Source organism: Meleagris gallopavo, chromosome 6 (genome assembly GCF_905368555.1).
Source record: "Meleagris gallopavo chromosome 6, MGAL_WU_HG_1.1, whole genome shotgun sequence".
NCBI lineage: Eukaryota > Metazoa > Chordata > Aves > Galliformes > Phasianidae > Meleagris > Meleagris gallopavo.
In genome coordinates, this window is record NC_139409.1 from 20,672,737 (window position 1) to 20,697,118 (window position 24,382).

The 24,382-nt window shown below is 38.2% G+C and overlaps 1 protein-coding gene across 8 annotated transcripts in view; it reads left to right on the forward strand.

Moving 5' to 3' along the window:
- Nucleotides 1-24,382, forward strand: part of ADAM22 (ADAM metallopeptidase domain 22) — a 125,726-nt gene that overhangs the window by 14,079 nt on the left and 87,265 nt on the right. For all 8 annotated transcript variants that reach the window (XM_085227378.1, XM_085227371.1, XM_085227372.1 and 5 more), the window contains exon 3: nucleotides 2,816-2,892. In XM_085227378.1, the coding sequence (XP_085083504.1) occupies nucleotides 2,816-2,892 (77 nt within the window). The remainder of the gene's footprint in view (nucleotides 1-2,815; nucleotides 2,893-24,382) is intronic.

Consider the following 24,382-nt stretch of genomic DNA (forward strand, 5'->3'; position numbering starts at 1 on the left):
CATTGTTTTTCAAGTTTCAAGTTTTTCATTGTAATTTATTAATAGGCACTTTCTCCCATAAATCTGCATTAAGAGCTTCTATCAGGCAGTAAGTGTGGTCCAGGGTCACCTCAGAAATACATTAGGCTTGCAATTGCATGTCTTATAGACCTGTCCAGGGGAAGAAACTTCCCAGAACAAATCAATATGATGCAATATACCTAGCAGTATAAAAACAAAGAAGGAAACAAACCTCAAACAAACAGTAATAAAAAGTCACCAAACACCCCAAATCCCCAGGCATCTTTGCTCTTAAAGTTATATTCTTATATGAAATTAGTGTAGATGAGTATGCTTTTTGTCACAAAAGCTACATTTGCTACATACAGATTTAAATTATGCTTTTTATATTCTTCAGTATAAGCATTTGGTGATACAGAAGATTTAGTTATAGTGCATACATATATCAGAATGATGGCAAATGTAGCTAACAAATAATAAAGTTAACAAATAATAAAGTTCTTTACATTTAATAAAGTAGCAATGAAAAGTGAGCAGCTGTGCTGGTGTTATTCCTCTGATCACGAGGTGGTTGTTACCGAGCAAGTAGGTAAATGAAGGTTATCCAGGGTTAGCAAACATGCTGCAGTGGAACATTTGAATGACTAAACCAGCATTGGCCTACACTGTGTCTTGCAGTCCTTGGCTTGTCATGTCCTGTTTTGTGAGCAGCAGCCTCATCATTCAAATCTAGCAAGAGGAGAAGTTTCAAAACCATATTCAAAGCAAAATCTGCTGCCTGCGAGTTGGAAGAGAAATGCCAGTGCTAACAAGATAATTTGTTGACAGTTCTTTCAGTTGTGGCTGTGGTTGAGCTAAGCATGGGCTAGCTGCCTCTGGGTGGGATCAGCAAAGCAGTGTCCTGGTGTGGTGCCTCTACATGGGAGGGTGTCCATGTTGTCTCATGGGTACTGTGCCTCACAATCATCTGGGACTAGCTTAATTCCAATTAAGGGATACAGAAACTGGTGATATGAAGAAATTTCCTTCTTTTCCTTCTTTCCTTTTTATTTTTTACTATATATTTAGAAAGTAGGTTTTTAATATTGATGGTAATTCATCACTGAAATCATTTACTTGGATAAAATGAAGTGTATGACACATTCACTTACCTGGTCAAAGATTATACATTTTTTCAAAAGAGGTGCTCTTAGATCATTCAAGAATTACAAGAACTACTCAGTAAAGTTCCATGGCATGTGATACAAAGAAGGTTAGATAGAATGGGGATAGCTGAAATTATATGTGACAGAATTGTATCTACTAAGAGGTCTTCTATGAAGCTTTACACTTTAATACTGCATCCTTCTAAACCACAGTTTAAATACCTGAAATTTTTCATGTATGCACATTCACTACAGTGGCACTGTGAGGCGTTTTTGTAGAGCATTTGCAGCCTAGGCATCCTCTATTGAGAAAAACTTTTGTGACTTTTTTTTTTTTTAAGAAATCAACTGTTTGCAAATACTTATTCGCTGTTGTTACTTTTATTTTAATTGCTAAAACTCATGCTTCTACAATGACAAGAAAATTTGGCTATTGGGCAACTCAAAAATATCATAAAAATAATGATTCCCTCAATTTCCCATGTCTTTATTACTGTTCCTTTCCAGACAAACTGGTATTCTCAACTCTTCTGGATTTAATGCCTATTGAAAGCCTGCCAGTAGTTTTAGAGAGAGTGAATTTGATGATTCATATTATCCCATCCTGTCCTGTGTTTCCCAGACTTTTCAATAAATCATTTGTTACAGTTGTACTGTCCTGTATTGTACTTCTTTGAGAAGTGTGGTATAGAGTTGTAAGTGGTCGTTCAGTGCTTCTTTTAGATCCCTCAGTCTACATGCTTCAAATCTTAATGGGTAGGTTTCAATGGAAAGAAAGTAAAGAACAAATTGAAACTGCTCCAACATGTCTGAAAGTAGCTTTTCTTACTAATTAGTTAAATAACATCGCTGTTCAGTTTCTTGGGAGTTTTAAGGTCTGGAAACAAGCATTGCATTTCCATCGGATAACTCAATGTTTTCTTTCACTGCTACTGGAATAAATATATTTCTTGAAGATAGTGATTTACAAAGTATTCCTGTATTTGTTTGGTACGGGAGTGAATAAAAACAATTAATTCAGGGAAATGCATTGCAAAGAGAGAGAGGAATAAAGGAAGAGATGTTTCCCTAGCACCAAGTTTTGCTTGGTTGGAGTTTTGGGAACCTTTTAGTTGAGATGGGCTTCAGGGGAGTGAGTCACAGCTTTATGAAAAATACAGTTAATCAGAGTTTATCCCACTGCTATCACCTTACTACATGAGCTTTAGCAGGAACTTATTGGAAATATCAGCTTCTTCTGGATAACATTGGTGAGACTGGTGCACACAGCCTGGCCTGAACGAACTGGGAACATTTCAGCTCATCTCTATGGGTCAGAGCCAGACTGATCAATGAGGAGTACATCATCCAGAGGAAATTTCCCGTTTGTATTTGTTCAGGGTTTTGCCTGAGATGGAAGTTGGAAAGGAAGAGTTATTTCCTACAGTGTTGGTGTGTTAATGCGGAGAGTGAATAATTATAGCAGAGCTGGTTGTGTTTTTGGGAATTTTTGAACAAACCTCAAAGTTCAGCCAAAGAGAAGTTATTCACTCTGATAGATACTGTGTCTATTTTAGTGTAGATTTATTTGGTTAGTATTGTTGCTTTGTAAATATAATTACTTTCTGTGTTCAGAATATGGTATATTGTGTTGTAGCTGAAAACCTATTCCTCTCTTTTCCATTTTGCAGTCTACCCACATTGCTCGAGCCAGCTTCCAGGTTGATGCTTTTGGGTCATCCTTCATCCTGGACGTAACGCTAAACCAGTAAGTAATGACTGTATCTCTTTCTGTGGTCACCGAGGACCTGGTTCCAGAGAAATATCAGTGTTTTACAGAGGCTTTTGAGGCACAAATGCTATATTTAGGTATTGAGTTAATTTATAGCAACATACTTTAAGTTTTTCTATTATTTCCTCAAGTACCATTGTAAAGTTTGAGTTTCTACTGTTACTACATACTATTGCAATGTAACTAGTGTTTGAGTTGTGTAATTTCATTTACAATCTTTCAGTTTATTACAAAGGCAAGTTACTGTACTCATGCAGAACCTCAATGGATGTTAAAACACGGAGTTGCTGAAAACTGTTAGCATTTTAATAACCAAGTGTAAAGTATTGGAGACAAGACGCAGCAATAATGCTCAGAAAGGAACGGGACGGGTGGTGGTGAAGGAAGTTTCCTCAGATGTGTTTACAGTCTTTTGGGAACAGAGAGGCATTATAAGACAGTGACACACTGTGAACTTCAGATGACGAGGAAAGATTGGACAATAGTAAGCTTAAAAAGAAATTTGATATTTAGCTCTGGATAACAAGTTTTCAAAGTAGCCTTTTAGCACAGCTGTTTTAAAATTGCTTTACTTTTCTCCTCCAAAATGAAAAGAGAATAAATGATATATTAAATATAAGTATATATAAATGTAAGTAATTCAGCTCATAGTAATTGCACATAAAGTTGTGTGGTTCAGTGTTAGAGGCAAACTGCTTAGTTTCTACAAGTTCCTCTACTAAAGAGATGAACTATTCATGTTGCAATGGGAGCCACTTTCTATTTTTTTTTTTTTTCTTCTTAATTTTTTTCACTTGTAAACACATTTTAAACAGTGGCAGTCATTTTACATGTGCTGACAAATTAAAATCCACATGTGAATCCCTGCTGGCTGTAGAGGGAAGAGATGTTGCACTGCTACAAGAGAAGGGAAAGAGGCTGATTTAGAAGGATGATTTTTACAACAAATGTATTTTAACAGGACATTCTTCCTCTAGAAATCCTTTGAGAAGAACTGAATCCACAAACACTGAAGTGTTTGTTTGAAATAATAATTTCTAATGCAATATTTGGTGTTCTCTGTTATACACTGCTGACAGTAGGTTGCACAAACTTGTTTTTATTTTGGGTGGCAGGTTAGTGTGCATAGTTTCTAAAAGCTCAGAATTCTCCATGCCATATGAATATGAGGTCATTGTAATAAGAATAAATACATTTTCTAGTGGTATACGAAAAGACCAGTTTGGGATGTGATTTTTATAAACTTCAGTAGTTCCCTTTGGGTGGATTTTTAGTTTTCACATGTGTAAATATGCACATACATAAGCACACAAGTCGCAGAACCCAGCTTTATAAAAAATATGAACTTTGCATGAGAAACAAGGCTTTTTTTAATGTGAGAAAAGTCCTTTCACAAAATGAAAACAAGAAGACTACAAGGCAGTTAAGATGTTTGACTTCTATCATGATATTAAATCAACTTTTAAATTGCTTCTGAAATAGCATTTGCAGATCATCAAATAAACAGAAGTCCGAGAATACCAGAGCAACATTTAAATGTATTCTTAATACATGTGGACAAATCTATTTTATTCAGAAGGCTGTATGTATATATTTTCTCTTGTAATTCTTACTCTTCCTATTATATTGTGTGTATTATCTAAGGGCCCTGAGAGAAAGATACAATTTTTTTGAGGAATGTCTTTTACGTTTGACCCATGATAGCTTTATAACTGAGAAGTAGTTGAGTGCTCAAAAGGAGCTAGGTTCAAGATTTCAGTTTTTCTCTTGAAAAATTATTGTCTTAACTAAACCTCTGCTAATATCAAAACCACATTGAAACTGTCCTGTGTGGTAAAATTCTCTCATATGCTTAATATACATTTGAGAAATAGAAAAGAAAAAAATGAAGATGAAAATGTTTGGCCAGTCCTGGCCGCAAGTAGGAGGAAGGAAAAACAATTTTCCAATGGGCATTACAGTATGGCAGTCTAATGTAACATTGACGTCTGCATGCTTTCTTCTTGCTCATTTTGGATCTCAACCTGTTCACATTGCACTGAAATGTGTATTTAGTCACATGGCATTGAAATGTTACCTTCATTAGTAATAAAATATGCTACTACTATTACTGTTGAAAGATGATAATTACAACATATTGTCCATTTTTTCATTGATGGTATTTTTTCTACATGTATTCTCACACTTTCTCTCTCTTTTTTCCCCAAATTGTTATAGTATCTTTATAATAAGCTTTTTTCAAGATAGTGTTTCTTTTTCAACTTTTTTGCCTTTTCAGCGAGCTGAAGTATTTACAAAGAAGCTTTCAGATTGGATCAGCTGTATACTTAAGAGGTTCAATCCCTTAGGCAAAGGTTAGGAATGCATTAGTTGCACCATGTTTTTACGAATCCATTGTGTTGGTATCTTTATGTGTTCACAATTGCATCTAATGGAGCTGTTTTCTGTGACTATCTTTGTTAGCATGTTCAGCCTCCACATGTATTGGCCAGTGCTGCTTTCAGACTTCCCTCCTTTCACATATGGCTGGATCTGACTCTCAACTGAATTATGCATGGCCTATGTAGCAATTGAGTGGGCTTATTTATTTTTTTATTAATTCCTTCTTCCTGAAGTTTTTAATGTCCCAGTAGTATCTGTGGCTCAACAAAGGCCATTTCTTTTTTTGTGCAGAATTCTTCTTCTTGTTAATGTAGCCATGTGAGCATTTCACTCTTGTCTTGGAATGTAATTATGCAATTACAGAGCAGAGCTCGCCAGGAAATGGGATGTTTCTGAGAGCCTCTTTGAGGTGCCTGGTGCTGTGTGACTCTTGAATCTGCCTGAAGAGACTTGAACAAGGGCATGGCCATGTGTGTACGGGGTGGCAAAGAGCAAACGGCAGAACAGCCCAAGGCAAGCTTGGGTGCCAAGGCTCATGGGGTTAGACTGAGAAGGAGCATGCTGCAGGTTTGCTCATCAGAAGAGCCACAGTATATATTGGGATAGGATTGTGGACAGTTCCTCCTGGCAGGGGCTGACCACCTCAGGTCTGCTTTGTGGTGACAACATCATGCAAAAAAAAGAAGGCCATAGTCCTTCCCTGCTGCAGCATTCTCCTTCATCTAAGGGCCTCTGTGTCTTCTGCACCCTCAGCAAGTTTGCTGATGACACCAAGCTGAGCGATGTAGAAGGAAGAGATGCCATCCACAGGGACTTCAACAAGCTCCAAAGGTGAGGCTGTGTGAACCTAATGAGGTTCAGCAAAGCAAAAAATTGAAAAATTGAATGTGAGCCAGCAGTGTGGTCTTGCAGCTTGGAAGGCCAGTGGTATCCTGGGCTCCATCAGAAGAGGGGTGGCCAGGGAGGATTGTCCCTCTGTACTCTGTCCCCCTCGTGTCCCCCCCAGATCTGGGGCCCCCAGTGCAGGAAAGATGTGGAGCTGTTGGAGAGGGTTCAGAGGAGGGCCACAAAGATGATCAGAGGGCTGGAGCACTGTTCCTTTGAAGATAGGCTGAGAGAGCTGAGCTTGTTCAGCCTGGAGAAGAGAAGACTGTGAGGAAACCTCATTGCAGCCTACCAGTATTTAAAAGGGGATTATAAAAAAGAAGGGGAATCAACTTTTTGCAAGGATAGACAGTAATGGGACAAGAGGGAATGGTTTTAAGTTCAAGGAGAGAAGGTTTAGATTGGATGTCAGGGGGAAGTTCTTTACAGAGAGAGTGGTAAGGGTGCAGGAACAGGCTGCCCAGGGAGGCTGTGGATGCCTCATCCCTGGAGGTGTTCAAGACCGGGTTGGATGGGGGCCCTGGGCAGCCTGGTCTAGTGCCAGATCTGAGGTTGGTGGCCCTGCCTGTGACAGGGGAGATGGAACTTTATGATACTTGGGGTCCTTTCCAATCCAAGCCGTTCTATGATTCTGTCACAGAGATGGACAGAGCTCATTTTCCTGAGCCTGAGCTGTGGTCACTTAGGAGGTTCGGGATGAACACCACGTGTTCTGCTGAGGGGACCTGTGGCTTTCAGAATGTGGCCTGGAGCTTTCAGCTGCCCACACATACCCCTGCTCGTTGTGCTACAAGGAGAGGAGCCCTTCTGTGATCGTGCCTTTTTTTTTTTTGTGAGAGTGAACACAGTGAGAGCGTGAGGTTCTCAGGTTAATGGTGATCCTTGTGCTAGTGGAAACGAATCCATGAAGAAGTAGACTTGGCAAGATGGGCCTGGTGACATCACCCTCTGTAGGGAGTGAATGTGCTTTTGTTTGTCCTGGCATCCCAGAGAGGTACCAACTGTGCTGGTAAGTCTGTAGTTGTGATAATCAGTGACATCCGTAAGGCTGACAGATCTCAAATGAGGTGAATTTTCCAGAACTTGCAATCATTCTATTTATATGTGGAAAATAAATGCCTTTTTCTTCTGGCTTATCAAAATGTAGGAAAAATCAAAGGTCCTTCACAAAATGCTGGTCTTCAGTTAGTTCTCGTTAATGATAAAGATTCCTGACATTCCAGGAATTCATTATTTTGCTTTGCCACTGAGTGCTTTTAGGGGTTTCTGCTGAGAAGGATACAGACATTCCTCATTCCTTCTGGGGAATTTTTATTAGAAATGTCTCTTAACTGGAGTTTTGTAAACCTTACAGAATCAGATCATAAACTTCATCAAAAAATCCCCTGAACAGAAGCAAAGTAAAAGGCAGCTTGACAGACAACTGCCAGCTTTTTCATAAGACAAAATGCTGAAACCTTGCCTATAATTTCTCTTGGCAAATGGTCATTAACACTAATATCAATGTGTCATGTAAGCTGTAAATGAAAAGCATATTCCTAAATTTGCTGTAAATCATAAACATTTGGCTGTGTGGCATTCAAAAGGATTAACTTCCTGACATGATTTAAAAATGCAGTTGCACCATTTCTGGTTCTTACGTTTCTGATTTTCCCACGAGTCCTGTGCTTCTCCGATCACCTGTAGTTCTTGGCATGAATGCAGGTGACTGTTGGGGTAACTGGATGTGATAGGAGGTGGCCAGATCAAACATCAGGAAGAGCAGATCTTCCTTTAAGCTGTTTTGGGTCTCCCTAAAGTCTAGCCCAAACTTGTTAGTTATTTTAATGAATGCCTTTGCTGCACAGTTCCAGCTGTGCTCACTGTCTGCTGGAATTTATTGGGATCTAGAGAATTTAACTATCTTCACTTTATTTATTTGTGCCCTATGCGAGCCTGCTGAGGAGTCCCACTTTGGTATGATTCCATTCTGCTAATTTATTCTTATTTAAAATGATTCCTCTTTGCACCATACAAAAATGCCCTGAAGATGTCCAGTGCCAATTTATAGGCAGCACAATATAGACCAGGCTCAAGTCTGCGTGAGGCTTTGGCTGATACTGCGGTATTTTTGGATTTTGTTTGACTTGTGATTCAAGTGAATTTTATCATGTGCTGTATGATCAGAACCCCAGCTGTCCGAGTGGGACTGTTCTTTCACAATCCCATTTTGAAAAGTCATTTGTCTTTCCCTCAGTTTGTGGTGGAAAAATTAGTACGGTCATAATTACAAGGCAGACTAAGGAACACTTCCTCCCTGACCTTGTTGCTTAATTCCAAATGTTGACTTTGTTCCTTGTGAGGCAGTTATTCTGCACTTCCATTTGTGCTAGCGTGTTTTACTAATGCATGTTTTGTATAAATTGTTTTTCAATGGTTTATAATTTTTTTCCTTATCTTTAATGAGAAATGTCATTTCTACAGTGAGTCTAATTTTGTTTGGGCTAAAAGATGGGGACAAAACTCAAAGCATATTCTCAGGCTACAGAGAACTGATGATCTGTATATTATTTTACTTTAGGATTTCTGCCTTTGTGGGTTTTTTTTGTTTGTTTGTTTGTTTTACCCTAAGTTTTCTTCAAAGTATTGTAGGAATGAAAAATTTGCCAAAATAGTTGTGTTAATAGTTCATTGCCCTCAATGATAAAAGTTTTAACATTATGTCTAGACTGAAAAAGCCCCGTAGCATTGAATTTTCCTCCTGGCTTGGTACCTATAGCATATCAGCCCTTTTTTTTGTTACAGTTGAATATGAGCTGGGCTTCTGGATCTTTGAGAGAAAAACGTATTTTAAGTCGATTTCTGTGACTCTTGACTCTGACCTCTCCAGTTTATCAGTGTCTTTACTGAAACTCAGTACTATATTTCATCAGTGTCACATACAAAGGTAGCACAACCTTCTCATTTCTAATTGATATACCTTTATTTTCATACAGTATACACACAAATTGTTTTTAGTTCTACATCAGAGTGGGAAAATTGCAGATTTTCCCAATTCTTTTTCTTTCCCTTTTTCTTTTTTTTTTTCCAACTTCCTACTTCAAAATTTAAATTACACTGTTTAGTAGATATGGGTTCAATTATTTCGTGTTACTATATCAGCATTTTTACTATTATTGAATTCATAATCCTGTATAAGAAAATGAATGTTCTTTAATATAGTGACAAATTCTCAGATTACAGTGATGAGAAAAAATTTCCACAAACCTAGGTTGAATATCAGTAATTTTACTGCCTTCCTTTAATTTGTTGTACGTAATGTTCCATGATGCTTAAGAGTTCTTTTGGAAAAGGTAAATTTCTTCTGATAACTCTTTTACTTTTAATATGATAAAATAGTTGAACAAATTTCAATTATATTTATTTCCCTATTACTGCCAAAAGATTTATTTTTTTCCCTCAGCCTCTGCCCCTGGATGCTTTGAGGTGTATGTAGGGCATGTGAGTCCACTACTAATTTGCCTCTTCAGAACAGAGACTGTGGTTAGAAATGGGACAAAAGAGTTTTTCCTTGGGTGGATCTGGGATAGTCAGAGTCTCTGGCAATGACATAAGGTGCCATTGTGTGAAGCACCCGCAGTTTAAATTTTGTATTTTGTTTTTTTTTTTTTTTATTTCTTTCTATTGGAGGAGCAGTACGCTAACCATTTCGTTTTAGAGTCAGGCTTCAAATGTTTTCTTGGATGTTAATGCAAAACCACCATGTAACTCTCAGGGAATGGAGGAAGGGAGAGAATAGTGTACACACATATCAAGATGTGTATACATACAGAGCATTTTTATGTGTGTCGTGTTGATGAGATGCAGTACCTCTAGTTCAGTGATTTACTTAGTCAGCATGATGTTGCTGACAGTAGTGCTCTGAGATCAATCTCTGAAATGTATATGGATGTCTCCATTGGCCTTGAGGAAGTGTAGACATGTTCCCAGTATTTTTTGTGCTAGTGAACATTATTTTTGAAAGCCTAGCTTTCTACAGAGAAAAATTTTTGAGGTGATGATTTTAGCGGACCACGGATTCATTCAATGAGATGCATCCATCTTTTAGAGCAATTTAGATTGAGTACCAGCAGTTGGTGAAGGCTGCCAGAACCAACACTGATTTGTTACTGCCTTCAGTTGGATTGGGAGTTGGAAAGTTTAACTGATGACTGTAGAACGCTTGCAAGTGCTTACCTGGCGTCCTGGATAATATGAAAACACAAAAATGTAATTTGTTTCATTCCTCTATTGCTTCCAAGTGCATCACTGTAACGCAGTTTTGAGCACCTGCAAGAGAACTCCCCTGATGTTTCTGGAATACCACTTAAAGCTCAATGATCTGTGACTTATAAGAAAAACAACATTTAAAAACATTTCTATGTGTACACAAAATCTATGCGTCTCCTCTTAGGTACTTTCCTAATTCATTAAAAAGTTTTTGAAGAGGTTATTTCTTTTCCTCTCAACTGATGTAATAAAGAGTATTTTACTGCTTTAAAGTAATTACATATACTGAAAGAGATATTTATTGGTGTGAATGTTTTTTACACAAAAAATAATTACACAAAATATATGAGTCTGTATTACTGTGTATTTGTGAGTGCATGTGTGTAGGAAGAAAGTGATTAATTATTCTGGAAACCAATTACAATATTACTATAATGTTTTTCTTTCTTCATGCTTCTTAGATTGCCAGATAATTTAGGAGCTGTGTACTTTGCACACACCTGTACGCAGATAGCTCATATGAACAGATCAGTTGTAGTAATATCTTCTTTAAGTAAAGTAAATGCTTAAGTAAAGTAAAATGCCTTAAGCTATAGAAAGAATCAGTTAAGCCTATGGATTTATCTTCTAAATGTTGGTTATATCTCCAAGTGACAGTAATTTTATCAGTCAAACAACCTCTTCCTGTTATGAAATCTTGTAAAGGGAAAGATATTTTTATTTTGGATTTAGCCCTTACAAAGTGACTTCGATTTTCAAAGTATTTCTGGATTTAGTATTGAAATGGAATCACGCTTATTAGTTTGGACACCAGATTTTTTACTTAAATGTTTGGATTACTTATACATTACTACCACTACTGTAAATATTAAAGCCCCAAAACTGACCTTTTCAGCTGTTCTTACTTTTTTGCTTCTGTTTTAACAGCTGGAATAAGATTTATGTTTACAAGAGCAAATCTGTTATTCCCACAGCCACAAGTTGGTCTCATAAATGCTATTATCTTTTATTTATGTCATTTAGATTCTCAGACCACTGTGGCTCCAGTGCTAGTCCTGTCCTATGAATTGTTATGCATGCCTTACTATTCAGAGTAAGACACATGGAGGTGATAGTAAATACAAAAATGCAGGAATTGCAATGTGAGTAGCAGATACTGTCTATGCTGTCATTTATGGTATCTCGTCTGTGAGTCAGCAGCCTTCCTGCTGATACAGTTCCCTTCATATGCCTCTGCTTGTGTCGTCCAGCCCTCTGTCCTGCTTTTTTCTTTCTCCTTGAGAACTGCTTTGGCACTGTGACCTTTCGTGTGTGCATTAAAAATAGCTCCAGTAGAAACAGTGAAAGTGCTGCAGACCTTTTAGCTTGGGACTCCTGTAGTAGCCTCAGCTAAGCAGTGAAATGCATTGAAATCCCTATTTCTAGAAAAGGAATCAAGTGATGCAGAGAGCCAGGAATAAAGATAAGGAGAATGAAAATAGTAAAAATAATTAGGCTTTCCAGGGTGAACTGGAGGACCTAAGAGGTGACTGAACATCTGTCAGTGTATGAAAGCACAGTGTTCAGTTCTGCAAGATCCTTATTTAAGGGATAAGAAATTCAGCCCTCTTCCACTCAGGACAGTGGTTCTATTTAAGGAATGTGTTTTAATTCAGGGGCTGAATCAATTGGCAGTATTGGTAAGGTATTTTGTTATCATATGCTGTGTCTTACCTGGCCAATATTAAGGCTGGATTGGTGCACACAAGCACTACTGGCTGTCAGTACAGTTGTATTCTCTGGCTTTCTTTGCAACTCTTGTTGCAGAGGTGAAGCGCTACCCGTGATGTCTATGGACATTTGTTTCTGCATGAGGTTCGTACCACGTTTTTTGGTGTGTTTTGCTAGTAAGATCCAAGAGCAGCATGGTTGGGTTGACTTGCACCATGGCTGAAAGTAGGCTCATTTTGGCATACTTAACTGGGCAGTTAATTTTTAATGTAATCGTTTTGATTTACCTGGGATCTGCTTGTGAGTAAAACTTCACATAGGGTTATGCTTTCTCAGTTAACATAGGAAGTTTGTTTCCTTGAAGAAAACAAACTGGACAAATTCAGCACTTTCGTTTGAAAAGCTTTGTGAGCATCCCTGGGAGGAGGACTGCATGTGAGCTGCAGGTGGGCATGTTAGAAATTGTTTTGGGTAGGTCAGAAGCTGACTGGTAAAGCTTTCGCTCTTGCAGATAACCCAGCAGTGTTCCTGCTCTGTTGATTGAGATAGGGGTTGACTTGACCATAATCTGGTCTTCACTCATCTCAAACAGCTGCAATCTTCTGATACTGTCCAGGTGTTTGAACTGCTCAGTCTGGGATTCTCAGTTACTGCCATGGCTTCTGTAATGCCCCATCTAATGCCCTTACCTTTTTCAGCTTTATGGTAATCAAATATTCTGTTTAAATAATCTTCTGATTTGAAGAGAACTCAGCATGTCTCTAAAATTCTTCAAACACTTAATTGCATTCTATTTAGTTTTTACTAAGTTCCATTATGAAATAGTAGCAGATGAATCAGGCAATGAAATATACCATATTTATAATGTTCATTAAGTAGGGCATTACAATTTTGGTTTTACAGGAATACAGAGCAATCTGCATTGCATGAATATATTAAGAAGTTGTTTAATGAAATGTACCATCAGACAAACCCAGTAGAAACACTGAGCCTTTGTACAGTTTTACAGTACATTATTGGAAAGGTGTTATTTTTTTAAATTCATTTTCAACTTCTTATCAAATGCGTTAACCAAGGAATATGGAATTGGTTGTAGCGCTGTATAATACAAATAAATTTGTGTAGGCCAGAAGAGATCCCTTTATTAATTGGCCGAAGGACTGGTTGCATGATTATAGTTGTATTTCTTTTTTTTTTTAAGTCAAAATTTTAGACAGTATTTATCATGTGTCCTCATTCTGTTCCATTTACTTTATTTCTTCCATCCCAAAGGAAATAAAATGCTGTCATTTGGTGTGATAAACAGTGAGATGAAGGAAGAGAATCAATCTTTACTTTTATTAAAGATGACCTACAAAGAGATATTTCTTCTAAATTGGGCTTCTACCCTTTTTTGAGATGTAAAAGGTGAATTGAAAGATTTCTTTTGCTCTTTTCTCCTTTCTCTAAAGAAATAAAAGCACTTAAAATCCAGCTTCTTAATAGCCAAGTTAATTTTTATTCAGTGATGCCAGTGTCATATCAGCTCTCCTTTGTGGAGACTACTGAGGAGGGGACAGAAATATGTAACTGGTTTGGGGTAAGTGGAAAACCTGGAGGAGAGTGTCTCATGGGATTCCTTAGGTTCTTCAGCCAGTTCTAAAGTGTCTTTGCTGTGACTTGTCAGATTCAGTGGAAGTTGTTTTTGGGAATGAATATGTATTGCTCCACAATAGGTGTTTTGTATGTCTGGTCTCTAGCTCATGTACACATACATATATCTATATGGCATAGGGAGGACTGGTCATTTCTAGGCAAAGATAATATTCTTTGCTGTATTTAAACTGTGCGTGTTTGAAAGCAGTTAGCTTTTTTTGGCTAAAGAAGGGATTGCAGTTTTTTTTTTCTTATGCTATAAGAAAAGATTTACAGAACCTATAGCAAAGAGGTTGCCGTACCTTTCTCACCTCTTGACATAACTTTATGTGTTTATGTGAAACTTCTTTTTAGTAACACTCTTGATTCTTCTTAGATCACTTATATAATTCATATCCACTCATCCCTTAAAATAAGAGCCCTCCCAACGACATACTAAAGACTGGCTTGAATATCAAGGTTGTGAGATTTCGTTCAGAAGAGCAAAATGAAAATATTCATGTCTGAAGGGCATAACAGATGCTAAGCCTCTGGTTATGTGTTATCAAATGTACCATAGTGATAGCTCTGAGACTCTAAATTATTGTAAAGATTACTTGATATATTATTTCAAAAGAAAAAAATAATAATCTCCCTTTTGAAGATTTTGATTTTTGAAGGTCTTTCTGAAGATTGTATATTTTTGGTATCTGCTCTTCTGCCTAAGCCAGACAGCCAAAAAAGCACATCTCAAGCGTTATTCCTTTACAAAGCAGCTCAGTTACAGCAGACGTGATGCTCTTCGTGGCACCATTCAGCTTCCTCTTCACAGAGCCAGCCTTGATGGCGACAGGAAATTATAATCGTCTCTCTGCTTATTGTTGCACCTGTAATGAATCACACTTTCCATTTGGTCTGTCAAATTCAGATAGTCAGTGAGGTTATATTCAGAGAAAAGAAAAAACTGAGCTAGATGTGATGTTACTGTGGTGGGAGTTACTCATGTTTTCAGAGCGAAGAAGAAAGAAAATTCAGATGTATTTTCAGATGCATTTTCACCTCCTAAAGAGAGAGCCATTTCTAAATGGCATTGAGGGGACAAGGAGCTTTCTATTATGTTGTCATGTGCTTTAGCATCATCTCCGTTTTTACTTAATTGTAAGAAACAGATTTCTCCCACTGACTTTGGAGAAAGGAATCCAGCTGAAGGTATCAGGTTATCAATGCATTTCTGCCCATGCAGAAATTCTGGTCACGTTGGTCACAAGGGAGGTTTCATAGAAATTAGCCAAGGAATAAATTAGGTTTATTGTAGTTCATTCTGGTAAATTGCATGTCAGTAAGTAGAAATTGCAAGCCAAGAAATTGCAGAGAAACTGCAAAAACAATCTGAATATGATACTGGAAAGAAGCTGCCAAAAACTAGCTAGAGAGATTAATAGAAATAGATTTCCAGTGTTAATGAAATATGGTGGCCGGAGTTTTTAATTCATATATTCACAGCCTTTGCTTTGATACAAAGTGAGAAGGTTTCTTTTGTCTTTCTCATTTTGCTAGAGCTGTTAAGCCTTATATTACAATGTATTTTCTGGGTGAGCTTGCTGATCCTTAGCCTGTACTTATTCATAATCATTCTTTGATCTTTTGGTAAGAGGATGTATTTCTCTTTGGTGCTTTGCCAAAAAATCATTGCTAATGGATTTCTGGTGTGCTAGAAATTTTGCAGTAAGAACAGATATAACAGTGTTCTGATGGCCTGCAAGTCTATGATGTGTGGCTGCTGGAATTAGGCAGCTACACTGTGCTTGTGCTTTGTTCTTCCTTTGCCTCTCTCCTTAAATAGAATGTAGAAACACAAAAGAATGTGTTTCTTTTGAAAGAATAAGAGTTCATCACTTCTTATTGAATGTGATTATTTTCCATGTTTAGTGGCATGGCCAAGGATATTTTACAGCTGTGAATCTGACATTCCAGGGGCAGAAACTAATGACTTTCTGCCATTCCCTTGTTGTCCAGGTTCTTGCATGTGCTTTTGGAGGATCTGAGCTGTGAAAGTCACTCCAGTTCACCTGCATTGCAATCCTGCTTCATCCGAACAGCAGAAACAAATCACTTCAGGCCCAAGCGTACAGATCTGCTGCCTGATGCTATTTCTACACTTAGTTATGTATAGTTGGGCCAGAAAGGAGTGGATTATATCTCAAGGGGGTTGCAAAGAGCACATCACTAATGTCCTGGAGACCTCCTTTGTACTGACTACCAGTGGGTAACTTGTACACTGGGAATTGAGATATTGCCTGTAACAGTGGTGGAAACAGTGAGAAGTAAATCATATGTTCTTGTAACTTTATTTAATCATTAAACTGCTTAATTTTTCTGAGATTTACATTTCAAAATTGAATTTACAATTTCAGAACGTGTTTCAAAAATTGTAGTTCTATTACATGTATATACTAGAATCACAGAGTCATAGAATGGCTTGAGTTGGAAGGCATTAATAATAAATTTTCCAATAAGCTGGAGCACAAATATCCCAATTCCTGTGCAGGGCTGAATGGTATGTAATAGTTCAAGAACATTAAAAACAGATTTCACTGAGACACTATTGTTATTTTTTTCTAAGTTATCTGTTAATTTTTTAAATATAACTTTTTTTTTTTTTACTTCTCTTTAAATGTACTCTTATTCCTGGATGGACTCATTGTTAAAACATAGTAACAAGAATTTGTCATCAACTCTGAGAAGTCTTCATCATCTTCTTCCTTCTTTAAAATCTCCTATAAACAGTCATTGAAACAGATATCATGTAAGGATGAGCAAGGCTGAAAACTTCACTGCACATCTCCTTAAGCTGTAATGTAAGTTAATTTTGAAGGACTCCAAGCACTCTTTGTTTCTGTTGAGTTTTTGGACTTTGTATAGAAAATGTCTCCAATCAAAGAAAAAAAATAGTGCAGTCTTTAGATAGTTTATTGACATATTTATCTCTGAATAATTGAGATAGCCTTCACGTTGGTTCATTGATGGATAGACCAGAATTGTTCCACTATTAGCTAACTTTGTAATTCAGCTGTAAATAGGTAAGGAATGTCAGAGAATTGAAACAAACATGTGTTTGCTCTTCACAAGTAGCACAGGTATTAGTAACTTCAGTAACTTCTCTATCCTTTTCTTTCTTTAATTAGACACCCACACACGTATGTATACAGAGGTTTATTTCTGCTTTTTCTCTGCATTTAAGACTGAGTAATTCTTATGTTGCTCCAGCTCCTAGCAGTGATATGGTATAACTGTTTACAGCAGAATTGTCTAGACATTGTCTGAGTGTGCAGACTTCAGAGTGATATAGGTGATGCATATTTTGGACTTGGCTTCTCATATGGGGGATGTACTGAAATACCTACAGCCTAGCAGATTTCTTTCAAGTTTTCTTCTTAACATTTCTGTCCCATCTTCCTTTCCAGATAAACAGATTATGTAAAGGAGGCACTCTGGCACTTGAAGAGTGAGATCTTAACTACTATTTGTATTGCAGATAAATTCTAAAGAGTAGCTTTTTTTTTTTTTTTTTTTTCTATTTTAAGCTGATACTCTGCTTTTATTTTGGTTTCAGTTCTTGTACCTTGATAATCATGCAGATAATTCCCAAGAGCAACTAACATTTCTCTTGAAAACAAACATGAAAAAAACAAGGCAATTACTGCTTGGCCCTTGCCAAGCCTATCATAAGAAAATACTTGGCTTTAACTACTCTGGTTTAATATAATATGACTGAGATTTATTTTTATTTTTTTTAGTTCTTTCTGCAGCTCTTTCTGTCATGGAGAAATTAAAGCAGTAGCATTCGACAACATGCTGACACTTTACAGTACCAGCAGGAACAAGAAAAGTATTCAAACTGACCATCAACAATGAGGATGTTTTAATATAATTTTTTTTGTCATATTGAAAGCAGCCTTAAACTGTTTTCAGAACCATTTGTGTGTCATGTAAATCAATGAGTGGATCTAATCCCTTCACCTCTTGTTGCTGATGATATAAATTTCTTCCTACACATACACAGCGATGGAGGACCACCATGCTGCTACCTAACTGACAGCATGGGACACGGGAGAATGACTGGGGAATGGGCAAGTCAAGTGTAGTTCTCCATACCATTTACCCACAAGTCCTTCAGTATTTCTACTGAAATCACAAATCTACTTGTGATTTCAGACAGCTTGTATGGAGGTATTAATACTTGTGTTGTGTCAGCTGTGTCACTCCAGCATTTAAAAGGAGAAGATGCTAATGGGGTTGCAGATGGGGATTGAGTGTACCCCAACAAGTTCGCTGATGACACCAAGCTGAATGATGCAGTTGACACAATAGAAGGAAGAGACACCATCCAGACAGACCTGGACAGACTTGAAAAGTGGGCACGTGAGAGCCTAATGAGGTTTAACAAAGCCAAGTGCAAGATATTGCTTTTGGGTCAAGGCAATCCCAGATACAAGTACACACTGATAGAAGAACTCATTGAGAGCAGCTCTGTAGAGAAAGGTCTTGATGGACAAAAAGCTGGACATGAGCCAGCAGTGTGCTCTTGCATCCCAGAAGGCCAATTGTATCCTGGTCTGCAGTAAAAGAGAGGTGTCAGCAGGGTGAGGAAGGTGTTGTGTCCATCTACTCTGCCCTTGTAAGGCTGCATCTGGAGTGCTATGTCCACGCCTGGGGCCCTCAGTACAGTAAGGATGCAGAGTAGTCTGGAAGAGGTACAAGATGATGATCAGAGAGCTGGAGCTCCTCTCCTGTGGAGAAAGGCGGTGTGAGTCGGGCCTGTTTAGCTTGGAGAAGATTCCAACAAAACCTCATTGTGGCCTTCCAGTATTTGAAGAGAGCTTACAGGCAGGAGGGTGACCAACTTTTTGCATGGTCTGATAGTGACAAGACAAGGGGGAATGGCTTTGAACTAAAAGCGAGAAGATTTAATTTAGATGTTAAGAAGTTTTTTATTCGGAGGGCCTGGGCACTGGCAATGCTGCCCAGATTGCTGTGGATGCCCTGTTCCTAGAGGCATTCAAGGCTGGGTTGGCTGAGGCCCTGGGCAGCCTGAGTTACTGAGGGGCAACCCTGCCCGTGCCAGGGGGTTGGAACTGGATGGGCTTTAAGGTCATCTCCAATCTAAGCCATTCTGTGATTCTGTGAAATTATGCTTCTGCACTTGGAGAACTGCTGGCGTTCAGTTTTGCTTTATCCAGACCTAATAACTGATTTTTATTTATTTATTTTGTATTTTTCTTGTTTAGATTTGTATAAAAGCATAAATAAATGTTAGATGTCAAATTTTGCCCTTGGATGAGCATTAGTAGTTCTGGTTCACTTCAGCAAGAGCTGCAGGCAAAGATCCTAAAAAAAGAACTTGGCCTTGTATCTAAAATCCTTTTTTGCTGCATCCTATATTCCAGGAATGTGTACCTCCCTCTTTTCAAAGTGCAGCAGTAACCAGCTTTGCTAACCAGTCTCTTTCAGTTGTCCTTGGAAAACCAAACAGGAGGAGCTAAATATTTTATAGGGCTGAGAGGCCAATGTTTGAGACCTCAGTCTGTGCTTTCTCAGCTACCACCTAACCAAAGCATTTATGATTTTGTAAGAGTGTGTGGAAAATTAACACCCTCACTAGCAATAGAGTGATCTTAAACACAAGCCATCTGTAGGAACTGTTACGTCCATGCTTACTGGAGTAGCGTTAATAGTGTGATAGTTCAAATGCTCTCTGTAATTTTTAAGCAGCATTTTTATGCATTGTTAATGTATTGAAAATGTGTAGCCATATTTTCCCTAGAGTTCTAAATGTCACTAACAATCATTGCTGTAGATCACAACTTTTACGGAAGGGAGGAGGCAGAATACTGAGATGGGAGAGGCAATTCCCAGCTCTTCACAGCAGAGCAGAAATGAAGAATCCTTTCCCCTCCTTAGACCATATGGCAAACAATTTTCCAACCCACTACAAAGGAGCCATGAGACAAGGGAATTTAAATCAGGCAGCTAAGGAGTAGGCCTGAGAAAGGAAAATCAATATACAGGGAGACCACCTGGGGAAGCTGAAAGCTGCATTAGGTATTTCCCAGCAGATTCTGATAATGATTTAATGCTGCTGGAGAGTGGGATTGCCTGTTTGCTGGTAAACCGGGTACCCTGCTGTCATTAAACTGAAACTTGAGAAAGAAATGTTTCTGTGTTTTCAAAGTTACATTTCTCCAGTTAATGTGAAGGAGAATTCCCAGTACCTGATCAGGACTTGGGCCAAATTCTCCACCCCAGCTGGAGACTCTGTGCAGTTGGCTGCAGAATTTGCCTTTCAGTCATGGTGGTTGTTGAATACACATAGCAAATAAAAAGCTTTCCAAAAGCCCAGCGTTTGGAGCATTGCACTGGGATGGGAGAAACCTGATTTGATGTTCCTTCTGTAAATCATCCTTTGTAGGGATTTTTAGAACGGGTCTATTAGCTCTCTTGTTTTCTTAGGTGTCCATCAGTGATTTTAGGTTTACTGTGAGAGACGGTACTATGTAGATGTGAACACAATATGAAGAAATGCTTCGGTGATCTGTGATAAGGCTAGTGGCAATGTCAGTCTGAAGAACAAGGAGGATTCGCTGGTAGAGTGACTAAGAGAAGTTGCATGAAATTAGTGAACAGAAAAACTTCTATTTATGAATTCCTGTTTTATTTTTTTCTTCCCTTTTCATTGCAGATACCACAGCTAAGCACTGAGATATAATTTTCATAATTCAAACTCTCACCTTGATTTAGTAGTTTACAAATAAGTGGCCACATTCCCAATTTATATAATTGATGGATAATAATGAGATTATTTTAATGTAATATCAGAGCTGGTTTTAGTGGTATTTGTGAATGTCACAGTTTTACTTCCATTGACCCTTGGTATAATCTTCAATGAGATGTTAAGGATTATCTAATGACAATTTTTCATGACCGTATTTGTGTATTACAAAGTGTTTTCAAATAGATTATTTTTTGGGGTTAAGGATCCACAGAAGCCCTGCTTATTTCATGCAGGATGGAAAAGAATCGTCCATTTACCTTCGTGTAAAGCAAATTTTCTCCCTTAATACTAATTTAATGTCATTTTTATAAACAAAAGTATATTAAATTTTTTTTTTTAAAGTTTAAAAAGTTTTTAAATAAAAAAACCCACAGAATTTAAATATGAAAAATAGCATTAAAATAATGGCTAACGTTTATTTGCAGTGTTATCTTAGTGTGTTTTATAGGAATACTCTGTTTCTATTGTCTCTAAACAAGAATGTTGTTTCTCAGAACTCAGAACAAAGTAACTTTTAATGTTCCTTTTTAGTGTCTTCACTGCAGGGATTATTATCAACAGTACCTTTTTCAACTTCAAAAGCAATCTAAAACTCAATCTGCAAGTAACATGTGGTATCTGTTGCACTAAAGGGTTATGGTACTCTGTAGAGACATTACTCCCGTACCAATCTGCTAAACTGCAGCAGATCATATTTCTGTACTCAAAAAGTGGAGATTTCAAGGTGACCCTAAAGGTATATTTATACACAAACATTCCTTTTTTTCTACTCTCTTGTGTCCTTAGCCACTGTTAAGTTTAGAAACCCCAACACTCCTTCCCTGCACACTCTTGTATTAGCTTCTGCTGCCTCCCACAATTTGGAGGCTGCTTTTGTACCAAAGGGGATAATGCTATAACAAGGCAATGATTTAAATAACGAACCACCCATCACTACAGGCAATAGCCTCTATGCTTGAAAGCTGGTGTTAGTCTCTTCTCAGTACATAAACATCATCATTATGTTAGCAGCAGCCCCAGCAGTGTGATCCTTATCATCCTCTCAAATTATTATGTGGCAGTTAGTTGTTATATATCTTTGTTTTTGCTGATGTTTCTGAGTTATCCATTAAGATGAAATTGAATCTAAGTTTTGGGATCCTCAGCATGAGCTGCCCTTTCCTTTTATGACATTTGCCAACCTTTTCCCTCTTCAACTCCTTTCCCTCTTCTGTGTTAGAAGCTACTGCTGCCAAAGTAAACATGGTTGGTCCTACCCAAAATGGGCTGCTCTGGAGTTCTCCTCCAACACAGGACCTGGCATATGAATTCACTGGCTTGTAAAACGTTCCTATATTCTGGGTTTCAACTTTGTACCTATGTTTTGCATCAGACATGGACAACATCATTGTTTGTTGGGTGTTCACCTGTGTGGATGCGTTTCTAACACTGGGTTATGTAGCTTATCCAGCTTTATGACGCTGTGTGGGTAAGCTTTGCACTCAACATATTTTATGTAAGATAATTTTCAATTTTTTTTTTCTTTTCCTGATGGACACTCAGACACAGATTGACACAGGGAAAATGAAACTGCATAGACATATCCAGCTTCTTTGCCTTTCTGTTTCATATCAGCAAAGCCACTAGGACCAAGTTATGCAAAACCCAACTTATTTGTCCCAAACTGATATGTTGGTATCGCATTTTCACTATTCTCTCTTTTAACTTTCAGAAATGCATCCCACACGTAGGTCTCTGTGGTAGCTCTTTTCTGTGGCACTAAACCCTCAGTACTTTTACATGAGTTACAGCTACAAATGTAGAGCTGAGAATGTATTAATTCTTAACGGTCAAATTATCTTTTAACATCCAGTCCTTTAACAGCTCATTCCAAATAGTAGCATGGCTAAAAGTGATATACAGAAATGATGTCACATCTACCACTGTCTCTGAGTTAATGTTGACTCATCCACGATCACCACATGTCCTCATTTAGTGTCTGAGGTTCTTAATCAGGAATTTGATATTAGTAGTGTTGGTTTCTATTTCAACAGTGTTGAGTCCATTTGAGGTTAATATTATTCACCACCTGGTCACTGGTCAGCTTGCTGTTAGAGCTAAAATAAGTTAAAACGAGCTCAAGACCAGGCACAGCTGGGCATGCAGGGAGGCCTTGCAGGCTGCTGGCTACACAGGGCCTGTGGCCTCTTGCTAGCAATGGCCGCACACTGCCTGTATTGCCTGTGCAGGTACTCTGTGTTGGTCTGTCCCTGGGAGAAGGACTACCTGTCTCATGTTGAATTTTGAGGTAGGTAAAACACCAGCTATGTTTTTAACTGAGTAACTCCCCTCTTCTTTATTTTTTTTCTTTCCCTTTCTTCCTTGGGAGCAAACATTTACAGATGCTGTGTAATGCAGTGCCTAAAATCAGTACCTAGCTAAAGTCTGGAAATATTGTTAGGACTAGAATCAACATATGCCAGTGCTAGCTTTTCTTGCAGGGTGAAACAGAGCCTTCTAGGTGTGATGTGTATAGTCTTTACAAGAGGATTTGCTTTTTCCTTGTGTTGGAGGTTAGTGCTACTGCTGTCACAAGCAGGAGGTTGCTAGGTCCTTCCAGACCTGTGCTTTCCTGGATTTCAAGTTACAGATGAAATAAGGAGTTAGGCTCACTGCTGATTCTATGTCCTTAGACACTTCTAATTTCTTCCTGATGTTATGGCATTTAATATATTAAAAAGTGTAAGGTACTCACCTATGTGGAATGTGAATGCAAATCATGGTGGCTGAATACAGAATCTCCAAAAGCAAAGCCTTTAGCTGTGTGTATCTCAGGACTATAGCAGCAGTAATTTGCTGTTTGAGAGACTACTAATGTGCACCCTCAGGAATGAGCTATCTTCAGACACTTTGATGGTGAAAATGGGTGGGCATATGTCAAAGGCACTACTAAACTGAAATGAAAATGGGAGAAAGCTGTAATGTCTTGCATGCTGAAACAATCTGTGAGGGAAGCACTGTGGCTTTCAGCTTACTGCTTTTCCCATTTTCCCTTGGTGGGTTAGAGCTATTTTTAAACTCGGTATCTTTTACATAATGCATAAGTTAACAATAGAGGCTTATAGTACTGGAAAAAAAACACAAATGAGTTTAAAACAACCCAGAAAATCCTACCCTGACTGCTTCCTGGAGGGTCTTTGAGACAGAGTGCATGTGTCTGTTCAGTTTCCAGGCATCTTCTGCAAAATTCCATTTTTAGAGAAAATCTCCCGTCTTTGAACTCCAATCTTTCATTTACAAAGTGCCTTCCCAATCAAAACAACTGAATAAATAGCATGATGAGAGAAGTACACCAATCTGTGGGCCGTATGTTTTGACATAGCACAGCCCAGTCTGGTTGTACTTTAGCATCTTTTTGCTTTGGGAGTGTCAGGAAAGCCCTTCTCTGAGAACTGTATGCGTGAATGGTTTGACTGAACAGTGCAAGTGTTGCTTGCTGTGCATTTTCAAACAGCATCAGATGAACAGTCTATGTGTTCATTGGCTATTGTATGTATGGGGAGCTTAGGTCCACGGTTGATGTAAGCATGTGAAAATAAATAAGACTTGAAGCACTGAATAGTTGCCCCAGGAAAAATGGTAGCAGGGGTAGTTAAGCCTGTTTGCAGTGGCTATACTTTGTCTGTATGGATGGCACGCATCCATGGTGTAGGAAGAAGGGAAAGCAGTGGCTGGGTATGTCGTCACTGCCAGAGCAATTTATCTGGCCCTGGTTATTCTGAGAAAAGGGATTGCAGGGACTGAGCTGCTGGGCAG